Source organism: Chiloscyllium punctatum, chromosome 12 (assembly GCF_047496795.1).
Source record: "Chiloscyllium punctatum isolate Juve2018m chromosome 12, sChiPun1.3, whole genome shotgun sequence".
Lineage (NCBI taxonomy): Eukaryota > Metazoa > Chordata > Chondrichthyes > Orectolobiformes > Hemiscylliidae > Chiloscyllium > Chiloscyllium punctatum.
Genome location: NC_092750.1, coordinates 33,762,423 through 33,787,937, shown reverse-complemented (window position 1 = coordinate 33,787,937; position 25,515 = coordinate 33,762,423). Strand labels below are relative to the sequence as shown.

The following is a 25,515-nucleotide window of genomic DNA, read 5'->3' as shown; positions in this document are numbered from 1 at the left end:
GTTGGCGGTATAAATTTTGAAAGAAAGATCCAGGATAAGATAGAGGGGGAGTTTGGGGCATGGAGGAGTCAGGTCAAAAGGACCTGATGTCCTTAATGGGTTGGGGGGTTGGAGGAGTTTTGCTAAGGACAGTCAGTCAATGTAATAAAATGAGGGGTCTAAAGATCGTGTTAGCACTGCCCAAATGTGTGTCCATCTTGGGGTGTTTTCAAACAGAGTCCTTATGGGACTTTAAATTAACCTACTATTACTGTTTAACTGAGAATACTATGCCAATAATAATGTCCTACCGTTCACAAGTCGCCACAACATTCATAAATGTATCAAATCCCAATGAAAACCCAAAACCCAATTTGCCTGACCAACTGCTACCCAAGGATAAAAGAAAACCACATCAGGTTTTTTTTTCCAGTAACAGTAAAACTAACTCTATTTGATTTTTTTAACTTTAATGAAACCAGTGAAATGTATGCACTTTATACTACACATCTTCGAAATGTACACAGACATTCAAATGTAATTAATACACACAAAAGACAAATGGTTTAATACATGTAATATGGGTGATAAAGAATATAGACAGACACGGTAAACAAAATCCGAAAGATCAAAAATCCAGGCCGCAGTGGGGAATGCTGTTTTTCTCTCAGTTCATCTGATGTTTACAATGATGAAATGCTGTTGTTGGTATTTCAATTTAATAGATAGTTAGGTGAACTTAGGTCAGCTGTTGTATGAATGCGTTCTTTTAAGATTGCTCGGGTTTTCTTTACACAGACAGAAAGACAAAGAGGATGCTGTCTGCATGCTGTCCGGATGTTTTTCACTCTTTGCTGCTCTGGGCACTTACTGATTTGTAACATTCTAGAGTTCAACTAATCAGAAAACTGTAGTCAGGCACAATTTTCTTTACTCAAGATTGATCTTGACGTGTGCTCATTTTTTGCTTCCAAAGACCTGCAATGTATTGCACAGCTCAACAATATGAAACATTTGATTTTCAAGTTAGGTTGTTCTTTTATAGCAGGTCAACTTCCATTTGAGTTTAGAGTCACAAGATGTGAAAAATATATGGTATCTTACACTACAGTTCAATTATATTTGCTGAAATTGCTATCAACCAATATCCTTGACATTAATTGAATACAAAACCAGATTTGAACATGAACACTCAATGAAGAGTGAACACAAGCATCAATCCATGCCAACTATGAGGCACATTAGCCTATTTAGATCTCTGTCAAAGCTGGCATCAACAAATTACAAAGATGCTTGCATGAATAAAAGTGAAATCAAAGTACAGGTCATTCTGCACATTTCGTTAACACGAATTCGCTGCCACGTGATCGAAGAATTGGGAACACTGTTTCTAAAGCATGAACTTTTAAAACAAACGTTGGCTGTAATGTCAACACTTTAAGCACAGTTTTTACAATGCAATTGTTCTACAATGCAGGATTGCACAAGAACACAACCATCGCATTATAGAAGAACTACCCGTAGTGTGAAATATTTACAGGCAAAATGTAATTTTGAAAACATTGTGCCACCTTTGTGTGTTCAAGTCTTATGGTAATGATAATGGAGTTAAGCATGAAAGTTGTAACATATTGCAGAACCGCCTTGTTTGATCATGGTCAGCAATGGCTTCTTCCATTGTTCCACCATATGCACAAACTAGCAGATCATCCACTATAGCTTCCACTCTGAAAAGATCACTAGGTATCTTGTGTTGTTTGCGTTGTGATTCTTCTGAAGCATGCACAATTATCTGTATCTTTCAAAGATTGTCCAGAATGTGGTTAGAAAACTGTTGCTTTCATCCAGCTGCACTTGCCAGTAACTATCCAGTGTATCGAGGGTGTTGAAGATTTTAGCTTTGCAACATTTGATAAAATTCCTTTGATGGTTGGCATGCAGTAGTGAGTTCTCTTCAGGGATTTGCTCAGATCCCTGGATCCAGGCATGTTCTCAGCTTCCCAGAGTGTTTCACTAGTACCATGTTGCTGATCCATTCTGTATTAATTGTTATTTCCTTGATTGCTCCCTTCTCTTTCAGGTTGGACTTGAAGGCAACTTGAACTTTCCTTGTCAGACATTGTAATAATTATGCATTCTCATCTAGTCCGAGGTGATAATCTTGTGGAAGACACCATAACTCTGTAAACATGTTGTTGTACACCTCTAACATCTGTTCAATAGCCTTAACCTTTTGTAGGCTTCATTTTTTGATTGTCATGATACTTCACATAGGCTTGTGAAGATCATGGTGTTGTGAAATGCATCAGCATCAACCTGACACAATATGTTGACCTGATGTCCTCCTTTCACAGACTTCAATAGTCACCCAACAATTTAACTGAATTAACCTATTGCACGTTATCAAGAGATTCAGTTGAAACCTCTGCTTTTATCACTTCATTAGCCATCTGTACCTACTTGTTGGCTCCCTTTTATCCAGATACTTGTGTGCAAAAATGATTTAGCTTCTTGCTGTGAGAGCATTGCTTTTTCTCTGGTTGGACATGCCTTCATCTCCTTTGGATGTAGTCCTCTGCAGTATGTGCATCCGGCTTTTTGCCTGTGATTGTGTGCCTCTGTGACAGGAATGTGTCTGCATAAGGCAAGTCCTAACTTCTAATCTGTACAGCCATGAAGATGCTCTATCTATTGATTCACAACCTCAGTACTTCTCCATATGTCAATTGCTCCCCAAAGTGTGTTCCCTTTCTCAGTAGGCATGTTTTTGAATTAGAATAAAACTAGATTTTATTTTTGTGTGTACTCAAGTACAGGGACACATGAGTACGGTGAAAATTGGACAAAGTCACCATCTTAGGTATAAAATCTTAGGTATAAAGTAGAAAAATAAGGATATAAAGCTAAAGGGTCAATATTACAGTCTTTTTTAAGTGCTTAGCCGCAAGTCTGGATCCAGGCTCTTCCAATCAACACTGACACCAACACCAGCACCACGCAGTCAGCCAGCCTCAGGTCCCTTTGCCATGCCGCTGCTGCAGAACTATGTTGCCACTCTTCAGCGCCAACTTGCCTCTGCCAACAATGCTACCATGAGTCCATGCTGGGCCAACCTCAGCAATGCAATTGCTGCTGAAGATATTGGGTCCCACATCAGACACTGGGTCCAAACGTGCCTCCCTTCACCACCGCTGGGAACACAATTGCATCTCCCCTGTCACTGCCACAGCCAGCAACACAAAACTGACTCCCACAACTGCCAGGAAGAAACCTTACATCAGAAGTGCTTAATATCCATTAAGCTCTCCAAAGAAGCTAAGTAAGGTTAAAAAAAAATAGTAAAAACGGACAGAGCAGACAAGCTCCAGGCTTTCATTTCATGATCCCTTATTCCTAATGCAAACCTGTCTTTAATTAGGTCATTTTTTAATTGTGCAACTTCACAAATTTCTGAGTTAATGACATTATGTATTGATTAATTGACTCTTTTTCACTTTGTTCCCTAATATGTACCATTTATTCATAATCTTCACTTAGGGTTCAAAGTTTGCCTTTGAAGCTTTTAAAATTTCTGCCATGTATGTTTCTGCTCTTCAGAGAGATTTAGGGTACATCACATTTTGAAACATATTTTGAGTCACTTCCCAATGGAATAAAAATGTAGTGACTCAGAACTGTTTTGGCATGGTCAACAATCTGTAGCTATTGTATATTCTACCATTGTGCCTGAAAGAAATTCCAGTTTTGCTTCATAAACCTCATTATTTGAAAAGGAGCTATAGAGGAAGTTCTACAGATATTTTCCCTTTACCAGAGTTTTAACTGTGATTTGCTTTTTTGATCCATGTTTTCAAATTAAATTTGTAGCAGCATTCGGTTCTGCACATATGTGTTTCTGTCTGTAACAGTACATTCTTACAGTTCTTTTACATCACCATAATGTCACTTCTGATACCATGTTTCATGTATACAACACAGCATTGTGTATAACATAAGATCTTTATTGAAGTGAACTTAAGATGTTCACATACTGTGTGTGTGCCGCATGGCACTGGTCACCATAACTACAGCTGGCTAGGAAGGACATTCATATTTAATTCATTTTATTTTGTTAAAATAAACTTAAACCTTTGATGCAACCAACCAAGAGTTTTTTTTTGAAATATTAATTCATGGAATGTGAGTGTTAGTACCTGGACCAATATTTGGTGCTGAGCCCTAACTGTCCCTTGAACTGCTTTGCTTTTAGAGCTACGTTAAAGGACAGTTAAGAGTCAACTACATTTCTATGTGTACAGTTAGCTGTAGACCATACAGATAAAGATGACAGATTTCCTTACATAATGCATATTAGTCAACCAGATAATTTGAAAAGAGGTGAGCCATTTCATCCATCTTCCCAGGTTATAACAACAGTCATAGAATTCAAACACAATTAGGCCGAAAGAGCGACGTAGCTGTTGTAAATAGTCACAGTACATTTTATATGCAGAAAATAATGGCATAAATGGTGGCCCCATTCAGCAGCTGGAAAGCTAGTAGCAGCATCACTACCACCACTTTTGAAAGCCCCAAATACATATTAATGAAGTCGTTAACTGTTGTCCATCAAGGTCCCTATGCATTTAACTAACCTTCAAAAGCTGCCGTTCAATCAGAGAGACAGTAGTTCTTCAGTCTCACCAGCACCAGCACTGAAGTTGGTCAATGCTGGAGCTGCAACATCAGTGGAGGAGGCCTCAGAACATTGCTGAGGAGTCAGGCTCACTTGAACCAGTCAAGCAGATCCCAATAAGGGCATCATCATTGAGTGGGCTCTTTCAGTTGGGGCAGCTCCTCCTGGTAGGGTGGCCTTCCCTTTCCTGGATTTAATCTTGGGCAAAGATGAGCATTCATTCCACCTTTCACTTTTCTTGCTATTTCTATGGATCCTGTCTAGCTGAGAGATTCTCTCTCTCAGCACATTTCATAGGCTATGAGTTTTCTAATTTCCAACTACGTACTTAGTTTCTGACTGCAAGTAACCTCAAATGGCTTGAAAAGCATCATATAAAGAAAACAGGATTGAGCTCATCACCAAAACTATAAAGTCTTCCAAAAGGATCGTCTGAATGTTCAACAAACGGAGGAAAAGAGCTCCCAGAGGACTCCTGATGAAGGGCTTATTTCCAAAACGTCAATTCTCCTGCTCCTCGGATGCTGCCTGATCTGCTGTGCTTTTCCAGTAACACACTCTTGACCCTGATTTCTAGCATCTGCAGTCCTCACTTTCTCCCTCTTTAAAGAGCTCCCAGTCTCACACACAGATTTTGGTTAACTATAACTATAGGCTGGTGATGTTCTGATGGGGAAGCATATCCATCCTCTGCTCCAACCCTACAATTTCCTGAGGTATAGTTCTTCCAATTTGTGCAGTGTGTCCTTAAAGAACTCCAGCCACTTAAAGACAGCCTGATATCACTAGGTTATAGGATTCTAGTGGCATAATATCGGACCCATTGGGAGAAAGAAATGCTACAATATCAAAACCCATAATTGACAGAACTTAAAATCATTATCTGATGGTAATTATCATATTCCCCATGGCAAACTCCGGGAAACAAAAGTAGTAACAGAATGGACAGGAGGGAAATCCAATATGGATCTGAGCCTCACTGCCATTTAAATGCAATGAGAGAAAATATTCAAGTCTTAACTGCCCTCTTAAGTAGCCTTGCAAGCAACTCAACAGTGTAACATTGCTAGCAAAGTACAGAAGTTCCTTTCGAGAAGTATTGTAGGGGCACATTCACCATACAGATTGCAGTAAACAAACAAAGCACATTAAAATCTTCTTAGGGCAACAAGGAGTGCACAATAAATGTCTGCCATGCAAGACTGCCTGCTTGAAGATCACTCCCAGGACCTGGTTTCAATGGGGGAAATATTTGAATCACCTGGCATAAGCAACAAGGATGAATATCAAGCTTCTAATTTCTCCAACACTCAATTCCACATGGCACTATCCCCAGTCTTTCCCTCGCCCATCCCAAACCCTTCCGATCATGGTCCCGCCTGAGCCAACACCAGGCCCCACTCAACTCCATGTAACAGTTTGACTAATTCTGCGGTTAAGCTATTAAAGCTCACTCTCGATCAATGTGAATGTTTCTGGATAATGCATTGATCAATCCATAGTGGGAAATGCATGATATGGTTTAAATTCAACTTCTTAATAGCACCGAAGAGGTTCAATTGTACATCCCCAAGAATGAATTAATGAAAGCTGTTTCACAAATGGAATAAGCCATGAATTATAGTCCTTTTTTTTGTACACGTGAGACAATATTAGAACGCAATGTTCAGCAATCACTGAACAAGATCTTCTCCAGAAATGCTTGCATCGACTGAACTACAGACCTTAACCCATCATAATTGAAGGAGTCATTACTTCAGTTCCCACTGCACTACAGGTACTAAACCTCATGTTATTAAATTAATAAAAGCTGTGGCAGAGCCTGGACATTCTTCCTTGAGTTTTGAAAAAGGCATGCATCTTTCATTGTAACTAAATCTAACAGCAAACTTACATGAAAATATAAATATTAATCTACATAAATATGATATGAACATTGTATAATTCACTAATTTGTGTCATACCTGGATATTGCCTGAAGAATCCATTAGCACTCCCAAAGTACTGCCATAAAAGAGAAGGGTCACGTTCAAAATTGTCAACAAAAATTTTATTTAATGCTTCAGACCAGGAAACTCCATTTACTATGGCAGGGTCTGTAAAATATGAGAAAAAATGTCTTTGTCAACTACGAAAGAAAATCATTCCCACAAAATTCACACCTTTACAAGAACATTTCTAATTTTAGTTTGACATTCAAGTGAGGACAGTGAATTAAGTTACTGGCAGGGTGGAGTAGCTGAATGTAGGGTGGGTCACTTTGAGAAATCAGAAAAGTACCACCGAAGCAGGTTTGGGCATAGACTCCCTCCATTGTTTTCTCGATCATATAAGGTACATGATCCATGATATAGTGGACAGAGAACTTGATAAGTGGACCAAAAGCAAATATATAAAATCTAAAACAAAAAACAATATTTCAAGGGTTTTGAGAATGGGGAACTGTACAAACCTACATAGGAGGAGGTGAAGCATGAAGATGGACAGGTTATAGGTTCAATCCAAGCTTGGTGCTGAGGCTAGTTATCTAAACTCAGTGAGCAACCATGTAATAGTTAGCCTCATTTCGCAGGTTATGGGAAATGAAAATTGTTCAGGTCATTTGCTGACCTGCTTAAAGTATTTAATTGTGGACATTGAGTGAGGTCAGAATCAGACTGCAATTGTAGTCAGCCTCACACTTTTCTGTGAACTGTAAGCTGTTTTCAGTCAAATTTTCCAGCAAGGGAATGGAGGAGTGAAAATTATGGAGAACACAGAAAGAGTATTGAGGTGAGATATATTGTAAATAAAAACAAAATACGGCAAATGCTGGAAATCTGAAAAAAACTTAGACATTTGGCAGCATCAGTGAAGGGAGAAACTGAGTTAACATTTCAAGTTCAAAATATTGTAAAATTGTCTATATTCATGGAAGATAGAAGAATTAGTTTAAAAGACTGCACTGTTGACCTCTGTTGCATATTAAATTATTAAACAAATAAATAATTGCACTATAATAGCGATGGAACTACCCTTCGGCTAGGTCTTTGTTAAAAGAAGCAATCTGAGGGGACAATGAATTCAAAACACCACAAACCTCTCAGGTAAAATGCAATATCTTGCACCATATATGCTGAGAATAAACTGTGCTGTCAAAAATGATTGAAAATATCTTCACACAGCACACCAGGAAACAGTTGACCCTAGTGAACAGGTTCTTAGGGCAAAATAAAAAAAAACAAAAGAATTGTGGATGCTGCAAATCAGAAACAAAACAGAAATTGTTGGGAAAACTCAGCATGTCTGGAAACATCTGTGGAAAGAATCAGAGTTAATGTTTTGGGTCCAGCGACCATTCTGAAGAAGGGTCCACTGGACCCGAAATGTTAACTCTGATTTCTCTTCTGGCAAAATATGTAAACTGGTCTAATTGCCAAACAACAGAACAGTATTGTTTGTCATGTTATACATCTGCAGAGTTAGTCCTGTGTGTAACAATACTGTGGTATTGATGCAGTGGAAAAGTAATGTGGGCAAGAGCTAAGGCAATCAGTAAATATGTATCTTTCTATGGAATTAATTGCTTATAGTTTTAATGGTCATTGCATAAATCAATAAACCAAAGAACTATTAAATGGGCTTCCAGCTCATTTTCTGTGCATAGTTATAAAGTGCCTACATCTGACATAAGCACTGAAGCATTAAATTGAATTTGTTTGCTTGTGACACAGTATTTGTCCTAAAATCCATCCATTGATTCAGTTTGGGGAAAGGACCTGAAATGATGCATATTTTAACTTTTCAAATTACCTGAAACTGAAGCCAGACCTAAAATTCATCTCAGGAACCCTTTTAGGAAATAAATTAAGGAAAAATGTTAAAAGTAAGCTTCAATATAGTTATGAATTTTTTTGTTAATTTTTTTGAGTTGTGTTCAACCAGTAATGAGTGGAAAAAGACATCACCATTTTGAATGGCTTGAAATTAACAGTATTATTTACCTTTTTTTGTCATGAGTACATACATTTGACTGATGATGTCTTTAAAATGTGAAAAACAATGCAAACAAAAATAAAAACAGAATACCAAAAGAGAAGAAACAATTTACAGAATGAGAAAGCAGAAGCATTGTTAATTTAAGCAGAAAACATGAGTAAAAAGTTAACTGAGATGTGAAAGAAGACACTTGGTCAATGATTCCTAATTCCAGCCTGTTTTATTTCAAGTGAAAAACAGAAGGACCTCTGTTTATATAGCTTATACTAGGCTGTTCTAAAACAAGTCTGAAGAACATTTTTGAATTGACATGTAGTTATGTTTCTTGTGTGGGGAATGCCTCAACATGCTCCTACAAACAACAGTGTGATTGTGACTAGATCCTCTGTTTTACTGATGCTAGTTGAAAACATCAGGGAGCACTTCACTGCTTACATCTTACACAACAGATGGTAATTACAAAAGTACAGAATAACCTCAGTTATTCACTGGAGTGTAAGGACTTAGATTTGGTGCCTCAATCTATAGAGTCTCTGACTCAGAGGCGAGAGTATTACCACTAAGTGATGGTTGACAAATGTATGATGGTTAATTATTGTATTCGAGATTACAATGCTGTGATAAAGAATGAAAAGTCTGAGAATTGGGGTGCGGTTTAAAAATCAGAAAAGTATGACCAAGAAATTGGTAAAGATGAAAACCATGTGTGAGTAAACTAACAGGAAATACAAAAACAGATTTTAAGAGCTTTTAAAAGTATATAAAAAGAGATCAGTAAAAGCAAATGAGGGTTTCTTAGAAGTACAGAAAGGAGAAATTTCAACAGGAATAAGGAAACATCAGAGGCATTAGGCAATTACTTGATATCTGTCTTCACAATGGGAGATAAAAAGAACAATCTAGAAATTGTGGTGGAGCTAGGGTCTAAGGAGAGTGAGGAGCTTCATTTAGTTGATTAATAACTAGCAAAAGTACTGAGAAATTAAAACTGAAAACAACAAATCCCAATGGTTCTGATGCCGCTCATCTTGAGGTTTAAAAAAAAAGTGGATGGATAGTTGTAATGAAGCTGCTCCTTTAACAAGGTTATGCTATCCTTGGCTTTTTTTCCAGAGTGATCGTAAATGATACAGATTCCAAAAAATCTGATGTTGAAGGTTTTAGGGCCAATTTGATAATAGCTAACAGATACAACCTCAGGCAGAAGGCTTTAAAGTTTTAAAATAAAAACAATTGTACAAAGGAGAGTGGCCAGTTCTCCCAGATTAGCTTCTCTCTGATTTGTTTTTTTTTTGCAGTAGTGGGGAAAAAGCTGATGGCCCCAAAGAAGCAGGTCCAGGCTGGTATTCTCTCTCTGACTCCTCTCCTGTAAGAACCTGTGTTTGATTTTACCTTTTATGTCAATTGGTGTTTATGGGGATTGTTGCAAGTATTTGGAACAGCATCATTAAGTTGGGATGTTCTGTTGGGTTTTCAGAGAGGTTACGTTATTCAGTATTCTGTTTTCTGTTGTTTGTGTTTCTTTCCGTAATTTTATAAATAAATTGTTTTGCTTTTGACAAATTTATTGGGAGTGTTTGAGAATGTGATTAGCAAAGTAGATAGGGGAATGCCAGTCAAGGAAGTAGATTTGGATTTATAAGGTTCCATCAAGAGGGTTACACACAATTAAAGCTCAGAGCATTGTGGATGATATAGTTATACAGTTAATATACTAATTAGCATGGGTTGTGGATTACCAGATAGAAAACAAGAGTACAAATAATTGGTCATTTATGAGATAGCTAGGGTGCCATTGGCTATTGCTGAGAAAACATAGGCTTAATCCTAAGATTTGAATATAGTGATATTTGCTGGTGACACAAAGTTCAATGAGTAAGTAAGCTGTAAAGAAAACACAAAAAAACTGTAAAGGGATTTAAATCAGTAAACTGAGAAGACAGTGGATGCTCAGATGATCAGCATATTCAAGACTAATATTGATAATATTTTGGTTGCTAAGGAAATGAAGAGATAAGGGGATACGGGTGGAGAGTGGCATTGATGTAGAATTTGAGTTATAGTCTTACTGACTGACTGACTGAGTAGTTTCACTATTTAAGCTGCTATTTTTTGTGGCGGGCAAACAAACTTGCCATTTCTTTGAATTTCATTACTTATTGGTTTGCCTGCTTTGTCAGAAACCTTTGGAAATACTGGCCTGAACGCTGTCCTGGAAAGCTGCTGCTTTCATTATGAGGTTCATGTTGCAGCACCTTTAATTATTTTGTGATCTCCTGCATTACAATATAATAAAAGCGCTGCCTTCCAACCAGGATAAAGAATAGAACTATCCATAAAGCAAAGCAACTTACATTGTTTGGAAAATATTATGAAGCATGGTTTTCGAACTGATAATTGTATGTTTAGTTCATAACAGAAAATTGTGCACCATCTATTATAGTTGATCTTAATTAGTCTCCAAAATTATCTAATAAGCCACTTAGTTCTATCAAACCACTTAGAAGGAAAACAGCAACAAAACTGGACAGAACACTGGCCTGTAAATGAATTATCAAACTGGGCATAACAAATACACAGCTAGGTCAGTTGACTGCAAAATCCTTCTCACTATCATCATTGACTGTCATAAAGAAATAACTTGCTCACCAGTGTCCTTAAGGAACATCTGTGATCAATGTCTCAACTGGTTAATATGTGACTCCATACCCATCACAAGGTGGTTAAGACTTAGCTGCCTTTTGAAATGGAATAGTGAGCCAGTCAGTGTACAAAACCACAATAGAATAATCAAAAAAGAATAAAACTAGGTGAATTACTTGCTATCTGTTGGTCCTGCGACCAGTTAAGCAACAGCCTGACATAGTCATACTCACTGAATCATATGTAAGTGTCTCAGTCATGATCATCACCATGCTTGGGTATGTGCAGTCCCATCAGCACGACAGATTCACCAGTGATGGTGATGCACTCAGGATGGAGTTGCCCTGCAAGTACCCAAAATTGACTTCTAAACTCATGAAGTCTCATGGCATCAAGTTAGAAATGGATAAGATAACCACCTACTACCATTTCTTGACACAACTGATGAATCAATTCTCCTCCATGTTGCACATAAATGGAAAAAAGCACGATGTGGCAAGGCCACAGACAGACTCTGACTTAGAGACTTCAATGTCCATCACCAAGAGTGGTTCACGTCACCACTATGTAATGGGTTGGGTGAACCCTGAGGGACATGTCTGCCAGATTGAGCCTGAGGGAGGTAATAAAGGAATCAATAGAAGGAAAGCCCATGAGGCTTTGTCCTCACCAGGCAAGCTGTTGCAGATGTCCATGATACTATTGATAGGAGTACCATAGTCCTGGTCAAGATATTCACACCGAGCATATCTTGGGGACTGGTGGCAATGGATCAAGAAGAGGCCGAAGATCAACAAAGGACAAAAGACACAGGTTGGATGGGGTGAAGAGAGGCAAGGGCAGAATGTAGCTCTCAGCAAAATCCTGAAATTGTTTTCATATCAGGGCCATAGATGTATCTGCACTACATGCACTACTGCAGATCAAGAAGGCAACTTGCCGCCACCTACACACGGCCAACTAGGGATGGGCAAAAAATGCTGACCTAGCAAGCAGCCCCACATCCTGTAAGCGAATTTCAAATGCAACATATACCATTGGTTTAGTTCTGCTGCAAATAACGACAAACAAATTTGTTTGTTTTAACTGCTTTAAAAAACACACCAAAACATTCTCTTTTATGCAACTGGAAATTCCTATAAAGTATGAAATGACGAAAATTAGAAGATTGTCTGATGAAGTAAAACTTTTGTCCTGAGGAAGGGTCCCCGGACATGAAACATGAACTCTGATTTCTCTTCAGAGATGCTACCAGATCTGCTGAGCTTTTCCAGCAACTTTTGTTTTTGTTTCTGATTTACAGCATCCACAGTTCTTTCAGTTTTTAACATTTTTGTATTTGATAAGCAAAGTTCATATACACTACTTAAAACTAAGTGATACCACTCATTTAATTTCTTGCTTCTAGTATAAAATCACTTTATTGCTGAAAGCTATGAAATTTTCACATCAATTAAAATATTCTATTGCTTTTAAAGATCAATTTTCATTGTCTGTTTTTAACTGCATTGAAATATGAGCTTCAACCCACCATTTTAGATTAGGTAAAAATAACTTCCAATTTAATAGCTGTAGTCTATGAATATCATTTAGTCAAGAAAAAACAAATTAAGGGCTGTCAAGACAACATTATCCAGTTTGGAAACACTTTCAGCTAATCTGTTCATTCATAAGCCATTTAGAGAATTGACATTATAAAATACAAAAGTATGAAGTACACTTTTTCTGATATTTCACAACATTGAAACTCTATGCAATCTACTTCTCAACGTAATTAATTGTTTTGTTGTTTAACCTTGAAAATTATTATGACCCCACCGAGACTTGGAATGAAAAATAAATATTTATGAGCTACAATCTCAATTTGGCACATCATCAGAGTCAAAGGCAGATTAACCCAGAAATACAACGCAAACCGTTTATCTTCTTGAGAAAACACGCAGACATTTTGCTGAGGTCCACAGGAAGGTCTTCCAGCCTACGATGAGTTGGAACTGTCATGGGCCCTAAAATGCCGACAAAGCAACTAATGGATTCATTGAGAAGTAAAGATTGCTCAGAGATCTGTCTCTAAACACCATTTTCATGTTCTGCACTGGATCAGACCAACATCCAATCATCCAGGTCTCCAACAAACACCTTTGAGGCATCTTTACATTGCCAACATGTTAATGATCTAGTCCTCACAACCTTTGAATGGAGACCATGGTCAGATCCATACTTTTGTCAACATAGCAGCCCTCATGGTATTTTGGGCCATTAGGTCAGGCATAAAAGAGGCTGCTGAGTCTCTGTCACAATTTTGCAACATTGCTCAAAACTAATTTCACCGCTGTATGGTCTGTTGCAAACTAACTTCCAAATTTCTTATCACACAAAACACAAAGAGCGAGCTAATTGTCATCTTACATAGACACAATAGGCCAAATGGCTTCCTTCCATACTGTAAATTCTATGACTCTATTCTACTACAAGTAAGTGCAAGATATTGAACTTCATGATGGTAAATTTTAACTTGGGCAAGGCACAAAATGATTACTATTTAAATATTGATTCTGCACAAGGCCTTTGTTTTTCCGTGATATTAAGCCTCGAGACTGAAGACACCATCTGTTAGTAGTAAGGTCAAATCACAAGTGTCTTTAATTGATAAAGTAACATTTTAATATAAGCTGAGCTAAGAAAACTTTTGCATTTGCAAGATTCTGTACTTGTCACGAAATGAGCTGTTTCTGTTTTAGTTTAAATGTGAAGAATTTATTTTCCTTTCTAACACTGCATTCCATTTTAGCCAAAAATCACTTACTCTTAAGTCAGTCAGTGTTGACAGTTCATTTTGTTCCACAGACAAATAAGTACTTCCTAATCTTATAAGCTTCTCTTTGGGGACCATTTTCACAGAATGTTGCTTGCAATATATCCTGTCACGTGTAACAGTCAGTAACCCAGGATAATGGAGAAAGACATTAGATATAATGTTAAAGTTAAAAACATGGCTTGTCAATCAATGATCCTTAAAAAGTGATTAACCCTTTGAGATCTATTCAAAAATTATTACACCAAATCAAAACTATATTAAAGACATTGTGTTCCTTATATGTGGCATTCTGTTATATTTAAACTACAAAGCAAAATTCAGTGCAATCTGTGTGTAATGATACAGCAAAGGTCCACAGCCACTAACAGTGAACTGAAAATGTTTCTGTCAAAAGTTCAAATTTGTCACACTGATATAAATCTTTGGCCTAATAAACGTGTTGATAATTCAAAAAGAATTTAGTCTTGGTGTCAATGATATTACTTATTCATTTTACAGCAGTATTCCACATATTGCCTGTTTGTTATCCTGAGGAAAAGTCATAAAGGCTTAGAAACTGAAATTCATCAGAATTGCTTCTGGGGATTATTCTGGTTAACTCATTCAAATTGTCAACTGAACTGTCTTGTGACATATGTCAGCTGAAGATATCTAATATCTTAGGCATCAATCTATTAATTAATCTTGAAATGTTTAATTCTAAAACAACATAACATCAAATGCATGCAAAAAAATTCGGGAATCAAGTAGCAAAATGATTGTGAAGTCAGGTTGCAATTATAGCACTGACCCTGAAGGTAAAATGATAGCATCATAAACATTTTAGCACTGCAGAAGGTCATTCAGATCTCTTCACTGCTCTAAATATAGGTATCTCTAAGGGTTTGATTTTACACATTAATTTTTGAACAACTTATTTAATTTTTGATATGAGAAAACAACGCATATAAAGAAGATTTTTTTTTTCTAAGATAACCAATTTGCTGTTGGTCTGAAAATATCTCTTTATTTCTTTGAATTGGTCAAAAGTACACATTTAGTGGGAAAATTTATTCCAGACTTCTTCCTGAAATTTTAAAGATGTGGTCTTTCAGGTGTTAGTGTCTGTTGGAGGGTAGGATTGGTCAGGTGTCCAGGACAAGGGATGGGATCAATTGTCCAACAGATGGGGGTTGTGGTATCCATTCATATGGGACGTAGGGTGTCCAGGAAGGGGATCAGTGATATGGATATTCAGTGTGAATGATTGTTGGGTCAGTGATATAGTAACCCATGAGTCAGAACAAGTTTTAATGCTTTGATTTTTCCTGGTTGAGTATTAAGATGAGTAATTCAGCACCCTGTGAGGTCTCCAGATCCAGTTCAGAGTTGCAGATGTTCCAGAGAGCTCAGATATTGGGTAATTGCACAAAAAGAGTTTAGATTTCCCAGGCAATGACCACATTGCCTGTGCATTGGGATTTCCAGAAAGTCCAATGTGCATCTTTTATGCTATGTCCAGTTTATGATTACTCTTGGACCAAAATATTTGGGCGCTAATCTTGACATAAGGCATATTGTATTATTTGAAGGATTTGCTGGACAGTGCTGTACAATAAAATTTATAACAGCTTCACTGTCTGAGCAATATATTGAGTTATCGAATGGTAAACCTTTCAAAATATGCTAGTTGAAATATGAAAAGTTCATTAGCAGTACATTAATTTGTAGAGAGAAAGCTATAAGTCAAAGCTAGGTCATTTTCTGAAAAGGCAATTAAAGATAGACAATAGCATAAGCAATCATAAAACTAACTGGTCAAAAACTAATTTATTTTCATGACTTGTTTAGTTCTTACTGTATTATGTAGACACCCTGTGGTAATGTCATGAAGTGTTAGTCAATTTGATACAGAGTGTGATGGCACACAGCCAGAGAATGCTCCCAAAATATCAAACAATTAGAGAGAGGCTAATAATGTTCACGAGCACTTTCTTTTTCTTCTCGTGTGGATTTTGTCATCATAGATTGAAAATTAAGGTGGAATCTGTTCTGGCTTTTTTTTGATGGAATGAACTGATGAAGCAGCTCTCACATACATTCACCAGGCTTATTGTGAGATGATGTAGGACTGTAAACTGGCATTCTGATGCAGCTTCCCAAATTAAACAAAACCTGACAGGCCATGTCACTGGAAAGGTAAATCATGGGGACTCTGAAATAAATCCACAGAGCCCAGTATCCTGTCACCATATCACCCTTTATTTACACATGTATTGTGCTCGACACTCATTCAACTTCCTCAGAGCCAGCTCTCAGAGTGAACAGAACTTCTGAAACTCCTACTTGTACCCATCAGCCAGAGCTCCATGACTGGACCAGATTAACAGCCCCAATCAGGGGACTCTTATTTTGTTACATTCACCTGGCTGACCTCATTAACCACTACAGACTCATGATTGTGATCACAGGTCTCAGGGTGGTTGCAACTTGGATTATTTTGAAAGAGTTGCCTTGCTATTTCTTCAAAGCCTAAAGAATTAGTCAAGACTTATCTTTGCAGGATGCCAGCATTTGCACGAACCATAGAACCGATCACAGATCATACCATTCAGTGTGTGACTCATCCCTATGTGAATTTGCAATTACGTGGTAGGGGAATAGAAGAGCTATCATGAAATTGGCAGGTATTTTAGAGTCCCACAAGTAGGGCCCTTTTAAAATGGTGTCAACTGCATGATTCTGTTAACAAGGCAGTAAGGCTACTGACCCCATTTCAGGAAGATTACTGTCTTGTTAGCATCAGGTAAATTAGTGAAATGTAACGAGTGAGTGAAGATATCATAAATAAGCTTCATCAAGTTTATATCAAATTTTCTCTCTGTGTTGGTATAATAGAAGCATTAAAATGTTTATTTTATTAGGCTGATGCTTCTGATACAATCCATTTCTTCTTTAATGTGCCAGAGCTATCAAATATGGATTGAAAGCCACTACTTATTTCCTATTTAAGGAAAGGTAAAAGCTAAAATATGATACAGCATTTTGCATCAGATTTCCAATGATGAATGTTTTCATATTTCTCTTATGATGTGCATTTAAGCATTATGATTTGCTTTTTCATTTTACTTTTAAAATCTTTAACCTCTATCAGTTGTTTTTTTTTCTCTGCTATTCTCTTTTATTTGGGTAATGAATGAACTGGACCTGAGGAACAGTCCTGGTGTTACTGTGCACATGTTACTTGTCTGATCTGTCAATGTCCATAGCTGATATGCCAATCAGCTGCTGGCAATGTATCAGGATCTGAGATCATGTGGTTGATTTTAACTCTCCCTTTCAGATATGCAGATCAGGATCTGATTCCCCCTCCTGGGCCCTAGACAAAGAATGTAACATTGGGCGCAAGAGTAGAAACTGCTGTAGTTCATCACTCGGATGATGTCAGGGAAAAAAAGGATCAGAGACAGATGAATCTATTCAAGATGCTTTGTTTAACTTAATCTGAAAATGTCATGTACTTTATTACAGTTGGCAGCCACTTTTGTTCTTTTAATGTGAACCACCAACAAGGAGCCTCACTTGCCACCCGTGAACATGAGAAATTGCAAGTCTACTGACCATGAGTTCCTGAGATAAAGGATCAGTAAGTGAGGTTTTCCACCGTAGATCACGTTTGCAAACCTGGTCCTGGAACATGCTTCTCAGAAATGGAAATCCCAATTGCCAAAAGACTTCCCATCAAATACTTAAGTCTGGGTCTTTTAGGCTGCTCTAGTTCCTGCCACCTGACCATTGGCTAAAGTGTCATGAGAAAGCCCAGTCACAAATACTGATGGTTGCCCTACAGCAATTTAATACTGTTGATTATCAAAAGGTGAGAATTCCACTGCTATCTCAGTCGGGTGCCCTGCCTTAGAGGGCTGCCCATCAATCAGATAGCTTTGTAGTCCCAGCAGTGTCACTGGGAATGGAGGCCACTGCTGGGATTATAGGCACCCCTACCACTTGAAGGCTTACAGTCAAGTCTAGGGCTAACATTCTCATCGAGGTCTGCCAATATGCCACGTTGGGAAGTGTTTGGTGTGAGGGGCTGTGATTAAAAAGAGGTCTGGCCGGGAAGAATGTTAAAGAGGATGGCCTTGGTGGGGTAACACCTAAGGGTCCTGGAAAGGAGATTCTCCAAACTCCTCTCCCCCCCCCCCCCCCCCCCCCAAAGGACTCCCTGCACCCACATTTCCTGGCACAAGTTTCTACATCTAAAACTGCTTTATGGGCTTTACACACAATGTCAGTCTCCCACAGGTAACATATCAGCACTGACATGATGAGATATCAGCCCAAGTGCAGATGGGTTGCTCAACACCACCTGTAATTTTCTTGTAAACTTTCAGACAAACCAGAGGAGAGTCAGCCCTCTCTCCACCCACAAAGGATTCTAAACTCCAGGCCATTGTATTGGGTTGCACCGGACCTCTGGGAATGTGCTTCAAAATGGAAAATTGTCAAGAAAGAAAGACATGGAGTGACTATCTCTAAACACTACCATGTTTTGGGCATCAAAAGGTATTGTGGAGTCACATATAGTTCTTGGAGAAGATTTAAATGTATAAGTTAGGATATTTTTGATTTGGTTTGATTAAGTATCATTTCTTTTGAATTTGTTTTCTCTATAATCCAGATAATCCTCATTTCAGTACTGAGACAGACAATAAGACATCATTTGCGTAAGGCAACAATTGAGCAATGTAACTTGTCTTAACAGCTTTTGGAATTTTAATCTAACTGTGCATTTGGTCCCTGATTAAAGTTGCTATATTACTTTCACATATTAAACAAACCATTGTGTTGACTGGAAAATTTGCACCATTGTATGATTTGAGAGTATATTTTAGACCCAGTCTTTGCCATCTATTAATCACTTGCACTTGACTGCTACTGGAATACTTGAAAACTTTGGGGACCACTAATGTATAACAAATTAGAAGCAAAATGGATAATGTCAACACATAAATATGTCAACACATTAATATATCCTGCTACTCTCAAAATGCACATTCACAAGAAGAAAAGCCAGTTGTTTTTACATGTACCCGTAAGGATTATTTTAGATGTGAGTGCCAGAATTAAGTTCTTAACATTTTCAATAAACCTTGGTCTATTAAAAGAGGGTAGGGAAAAATTGTTCTGTCTATATGAAAAGCCAGCTTGAAAAGACAGAAAAACTGACAGAATTGTAAGTTTAAATACAGGCTCAACAAGATAAATCTTGGTCATAGGAACATAGAAAGGAACTCTGGAACCTCGGGTAAGAATGAATCATTTAGGACCTTAAGCCTGTTCTGACATCAATAAGTTCACAGGTGATCTGTGATCTAACTCCAAATGCTGATATTTTCTCCATATCCCTTAATAGCTTTGCATAATAAAAATCTATCCATTTCAGATGTACAATTTACAATTGATCTAGCATCAAATGTCACTTATGGAGTTACCAACTCTTCCCACCTGTGTTTGACATGTTTCAAAACTTGGCGAGAGTATAATATTTTTAACAAAAAGAAAGTGCTACTTCAGCTTAGGCTAATTCATCCGTAATACTGTCAGTGTGTTTGTCTCTTGACGAGCGAACTCATCATTGACCCATGAGCAGCTAAAGACAGATTTTCAAAATATTCATCATAACCACACTGAAACTTAATGACACTATTAAAATCACATTCTTCTAGAATGGATTATGCAGTAGATAGCCTCCATACAAAGGATCTTTTTTATAATAGACACTCTTGTAAATTTGGTCAAGGTGAGGAAAGTTATCATGCCAGTTTTTTGCATGAGTGAAAAAGGACATATAAGTCACAAATGCCAAAGACATAAGCAAGTTAAATTGTGTTCCACTTGAGTGCAAGAATGTCTGTAGCACTCTATCAATGGCGTAATATTCTATTCATTTCATGGGTGATTTCTTTAATGTTCATAACATTCCTTGCAAATCAGAACATTAAGTGACAATTCACTACAGGGAACTAACACATTGCCTGGTAGAGAAATGATCATTTACAGCTGTGATATAACTATTCAATTCACAATGAAGGAAGAGTTTTGACAAACAAAATTTCACTTCTCAGAAATCAATGAGTTGATAAATAAAAGCAAAATTAAGTCTACTTAATATATTCCATGTAATCTTTCTTTCCCTAATCAGATGTAGTATTGTGGGATTGCAAGATAATAAATTATTTGTGTGACATCGTAATCTGTATTGGGCAGTCTTGATTAATTATGAGTCTTCATTGAAAGTTAAGGGGCTTAACCCAGAGAATAGACTACATTCACAGAATTCTGCTATATTAATTGTTATTCATATTGTAGACAAGGGTCAATTAAGAATTCTATAACTGTTTAGAGTAGGCAATGTTCATAAATGTTATGACATACACACAAAAGGATTAACTATTGTACTGTGATCTAAGCATGTTTACCAAGGGTTTTCTATATCAGTAACTTTGGGACATTGAAGATCCAAAGCAGGAATACCACAGACCATATTCTGAAGATTGCTGCCCAATTCGCTGCCACTTTGAATTGGAATTTATGGAATGTACTTAAGCTCATAAAATGTTATTAGTTTAAGTGTTTAGAGTCATAGAGTCATAGAAACAGATACTTTGGTCCAACTCATCCATGCCAACCAGAGATCCCAAATAAATCTCATCCCTTTTGTCAGCATTTGGCCTATATCCCACTAAACCCTTCCTATTCATAAACCCAACCAGAAGCTTTTTGAATGTTGTAATTGTACCAGCCTCCACACTTCCTTTGGCAACTCATTCCATACATGCACCACCCTCTGCATGAAAATGTGCCCCTTACGTCCCTTTTAAATCTTTCCCCTCTCACCTTAAACGTATGCCCTCTCGCTTTAGACTTCCTCTACCTCTGGGAAAATACTTTGTCTATTTACCCTATCCATGCCCCTCATGATTTTATAAACCTCTATAAGGTCACCCCTCAGCCTCTGACATTCCAGGGAAAATAATCCCAGCCTATTCAGCCTTTCCTGATAGCTAAAAACACTTCAAACCTGGCAACATCCTTGTAGATCTTTTCTGAACCCTTTCAAGTTTCAGAACATCTTTCCTATAGCATGGAGACCAGAATTACACACAGTATTCCAATAGTGGCCTAACTAATACCCTGTATAGCTGCAACACGACCTTCCAACTCCTCTACTCAGTGCTCTGACCAATAAAGGCAAGCATACCAAATGCTTTCTATCTACCTACTTCTTTCTGTTTGATACATTAAAAAAAGTTAACATAAATTAATAATGCTGATGTTAATCAGCTTTCTGAAATGAAATATAAATACCTGTATAAATAAAATGAACAGAAACAATATATAATTCTGACATACCTTTGTTGTACTTGTTTGTTGGTATTTGGACATCACTTAAACTGATGTTAACTGGCAAGTTATTAAAATGTTCATTGGGTTCCAAAATAAATTCCTTCCCAAGTTCAACGTAGTTGCCATTTTCATCTTTTTCATTTATTAAAACAGCATTGAAATATTCATACTGAAAACAAAATAAACATATTAGTTAGTCCTAATGAAACGAAATCCATGTTGAAAATAGACAAAATGTGTGGTCACAAAAAAAAAAGCACTACATTTTAGTCAGCAGGATGCTGACATATGGTTATTTCTTACTTTACATCATAATATTGTACAACATAAAACATTACACATCTTAAATTGTGCCAGTATGGAAAGCTAAGAAGATTAACTCTCTAACAAGTATTCTGTACTTTCAAGAGATATGCAGAAATGCTGGAAATAATTAAGCCACATAAAATTATGTATTATATTATTTACTTGAGATAGAATAAACAGGGTTGGGAGGAGTAGACGTTTTGTTTGTTTCTGATATTAATAGCAGCACAATCGAGTGGAATTGTGCCAAAGTAGCACAAAGGTTTGGGGATTTTAAAAAGGAAGCTACAAACACAACTGCTTACATTCATATTTACCGCAATTTTTTTACACTGGGTGAAGATTCAGCTTGTTCAATTTAATCCCTATCCATAATCCCTATTAATTTAATCAATTTAATCCCTATGCTTTCAGATCAAAATGACAAGATTCCACCTGTTGCTCTGATTGCAAAACATTCAAAGGTTTAAGGCACAAGGAGGCAAAGTTTAAAAATATTTTTGTCCCCATTGCACTCTATTAGTTAATTTCTAAGAAAATGAAACGTACATCTAAGAAATTATTAATTGATTCAACGTTTTCAAAGACATTTTCAGTTATTTTAAATCAGATTTCTCACTGCTAGTAGACTGGACACCCTTAAAATAATTATTTTTGGTGACAAGCCTATTTTTAGCTATATGAACAAAATTCACTAGGTCAGCACTGTCATAGCATCAAGAGATATCTTTTAATGCCAAGAAAAATAAAATTAACCAGAATATTCAATATTGCTGCCCAATTTTGTTAGTAGTTTGAAGATTTTAAGTTGGCTCATTAACTGTTGATGTTGCCTTCTGGGCTATTGCTATTTTTTGTCAGCAGTGTTTTGTCATTGCCTTCCACTGTCAGAGGCACAGCAAGAAGTCAGGTCCCAGGTCTACCTCAGCTGGACCAGAAATTATTCTGAATCACGTGCCGGATAGCTGAGATAACCAGCCGCTGCCTGTGATTAATTACATGATTTGTGGAAGAAAATTGAACTGTAACCTCACCAGTTCAACTTTGAGTTACGTATGAGCATACTTCCTGACTGTACCCAAAGTACTAAAAGTTATCCCAAGCCTTTTTATAACATTCACATATATTTATTGTTTTTTAGTTTTATCATGCAAAGCTCTGATGACTAAAATATCCAACATTTACAAAGTATTATCAATGTTATTAGACTACATCTAAGACCAATGCTCCAAATTGAAAAAAGTGATAAGATTAATCTCCAATAAATTATTTTCCTTAAATTAATTTAACCTCCAATTGTCAATCCATGATGCCATTCCTATAAAGAGATTTTCTCATAATCTTACAAGGTGCTCCTCATCAATCCTGTGTCCTTGTGGCTTCGGCAAAATTGCTGAAAGCCTCTTGTAATTAGAAAATTAGAGATTCACAGGTTATCCTCTGCTGTAATTAGAAAACTGGGGATTTACAGGCTATCTTCTTCTATAATTAGAAAACTAGAGGATATGGGTTATCCTCTGTTGTAATTAGAAATCCTAAGGGATACAGAGTGCCCTTGACAGTTATAGGCATTTGTCTTGTCTAACTGATGATGAGATTAGAGATATCTCAAAGCATCCAGAATGAAACTTAGAAAGGCAAGGGAATGAAGCAGTTGTGTCCATGTCAGAATCAGTGAGATTGGAAAGAAGAGAGTGATGGTCTTGCAAAGATTTGAGTGTTGAGTGTTGATAAGACCAGAATTTATTGCCCATCCCTAACTGCCCCAAACAATGTGACAAGCCAACTTTCTGAATCACCTCTCTCCTTGTGGAACTATTATGCATTGACTTCTGTTATATAGGGATTTCCATAATGTTGGCCCAATGATGAAGAAGGAATGGTGATATATTTCTAAGTCGCAACAGTGTATCATATGATGTGGAACCTGCAGGTGTGGTCTACCAATGAATCTGCTCCAATTTTCCTTGGAAGCTGCAAAGGACATACTGCTGAAGAAAAGTTAACACCAAGTAGCTGCAGTGCATTTTATAGATATGAAAACTTGGTAGATGTTGGTTGAATTTTACCATATTCTGGCTAAGTGTCAGTTCCATCGAGATTAATGGAAGCCTGATGAGTTCTCTCACATAATTGTCCCAAAGTGACTTACTAACCATCAACCCAACCCCCACATTGCCCCTCTCATTTGGTGCTAGTCTGATTTTTTAAATTGGTGGAAGAGGATGCACTCACCAATACCAGGAAATGCTGGAATACCTGATGTCAGTGACATCTTTAAAAGCCAGATCCACGTCCAGAAAAGTGTGGGAATTCTGGAGCTGACTCACAAGACTGTATGTGATCTCTCATATATTGAGTTATAGAGATGTACAGCACGGAAACAAACACTTCGGTCCAACTCATCCATGCCAACCAGATATCCTTAATTAATCTAGTCCCATTTGCCAGCACTTGGCCATATCCCTCGAAACCATTCCTATTCATGTAGTCATCAAGATGTCTTCTAAATGTTGTAATAGTGCCAGTCTCTACCATATGGCAGCTCATTCCATATACATACCACCCTCTGCGTGAAAAAGTTAGCCCTTATGTCCCTTTTAAATTGTTCCCCTCTCACCCTAAACCTATGCCCTCTTGTTCTGGACTCCTCTAACCCAGGGAAAAGATCTTGTTTATTTATCCTATCCATGTCCCTTATGATTTTATAAACCTCTGTAAGGTCCCCCCTCAGCCTCCAAGGAAACCAGCCCCAGCCTATTCAGCCTCTCCCTATAGATCAAATCTTCCAACTCTGGCAACATCCTTGTAAATATTTTCTGAACCTTTTCGAATTTCACAACATCCTTCCGACAGGAGGGAGATCAGAATTGCACACAATATTCCAAACGTGGCCTAAACAATGTCCTGTACAGCTACAACATGACTTCCCAACTCCTGTACTCAATACTCTGACCAATAAAGGAAAGCAGACTAAACACCTTCTTCACTATCCTATCTACATGAGATTCCACTTTCAAGTAACTATGAACCTGCACTCCTAGGTCTCTGTTCAGCAACACTCCCCAGGACCTTTACATTAAGTGCATCAGTCCTGTTCTGATTTGCCTTTCCAAAATGCAGCACCACACATTTATCTAAATTAAACTCCATCTGCCACTCCTCTGTCCATTGGCCCATCTAATCAAGATCCTGTCATACTCTGAGGTAATCTTCTTCACTGTCCACTACATCTCAAATTTTGGTGCCACCTGCAAACTGACTAACCATATCTCCCATGTTCACATCCAAATCATTTTTATAAATTACTAAAAGCAGTGGACCCAGCACTGATCCTTTTGGCACACCATTGGTTACAGGCCTTCAGTGTGAAAGGCATCCCTCCATCATCAACTTCTGCCTTCCAAATTTGAGCCAGTTCTGTATCCAAATGGCTGGTTCTCCCTGTATTCCATATGATTTAATCTTGCTAACCAATCTTACTGAAGTCCATAGATCACATTCACCACTCTGCCCTCATCAATTTTGTTACTTCTTCAAAAAGCTCAATCAATTTAGTGAGTCAAGATTTCCCATGCACAAAGCCATGTTGTCTATCCCTAATCAGTCCTTGCCTTTCCAAATACATGTAAATCCTGTCCCTGAGGGTTCCCTCCAACAACTTGCCCACCACCGATGTTAGGCTCACTGGTCTATGGATCCCTGGCTTTTTGTAACAATCTTTCTT

The 25,515-nt window shown here is 37.5% G+C and overlaps 1 protein-coding gene across 2 annotated transcripts in view; it reads right to left on the bottom strand.

The window, feature by feature from the left end:
- The window catches only part of cacna2d3a (calcium channel, voltage-dependent, alpha 2/delta subunit 3a), a 950,991-nt gene that overhangs the window by 506,748 nt on the left and 418,728 nt on the right, over positions 1-25,515 (bottom strand). For both annotated transcript variants that reach the window (XM_072582307.1, XM_072582308.1), the window contains exons 5-6: positions 21,489-21,651; positions 6,619-6,750 (exon numbers count right to left, since the gene is read on the bottom strand). In XM_072582307.1, coding sequence (XP_072438408.1) covers positions 6,619-6,750; positions 21,489-21,651 — 295 coding nt within the window. The remainder of the gene's footprint in view (positions 1-6,618; positions 6,751-21,488; positions 21,652-25,515) is intronic.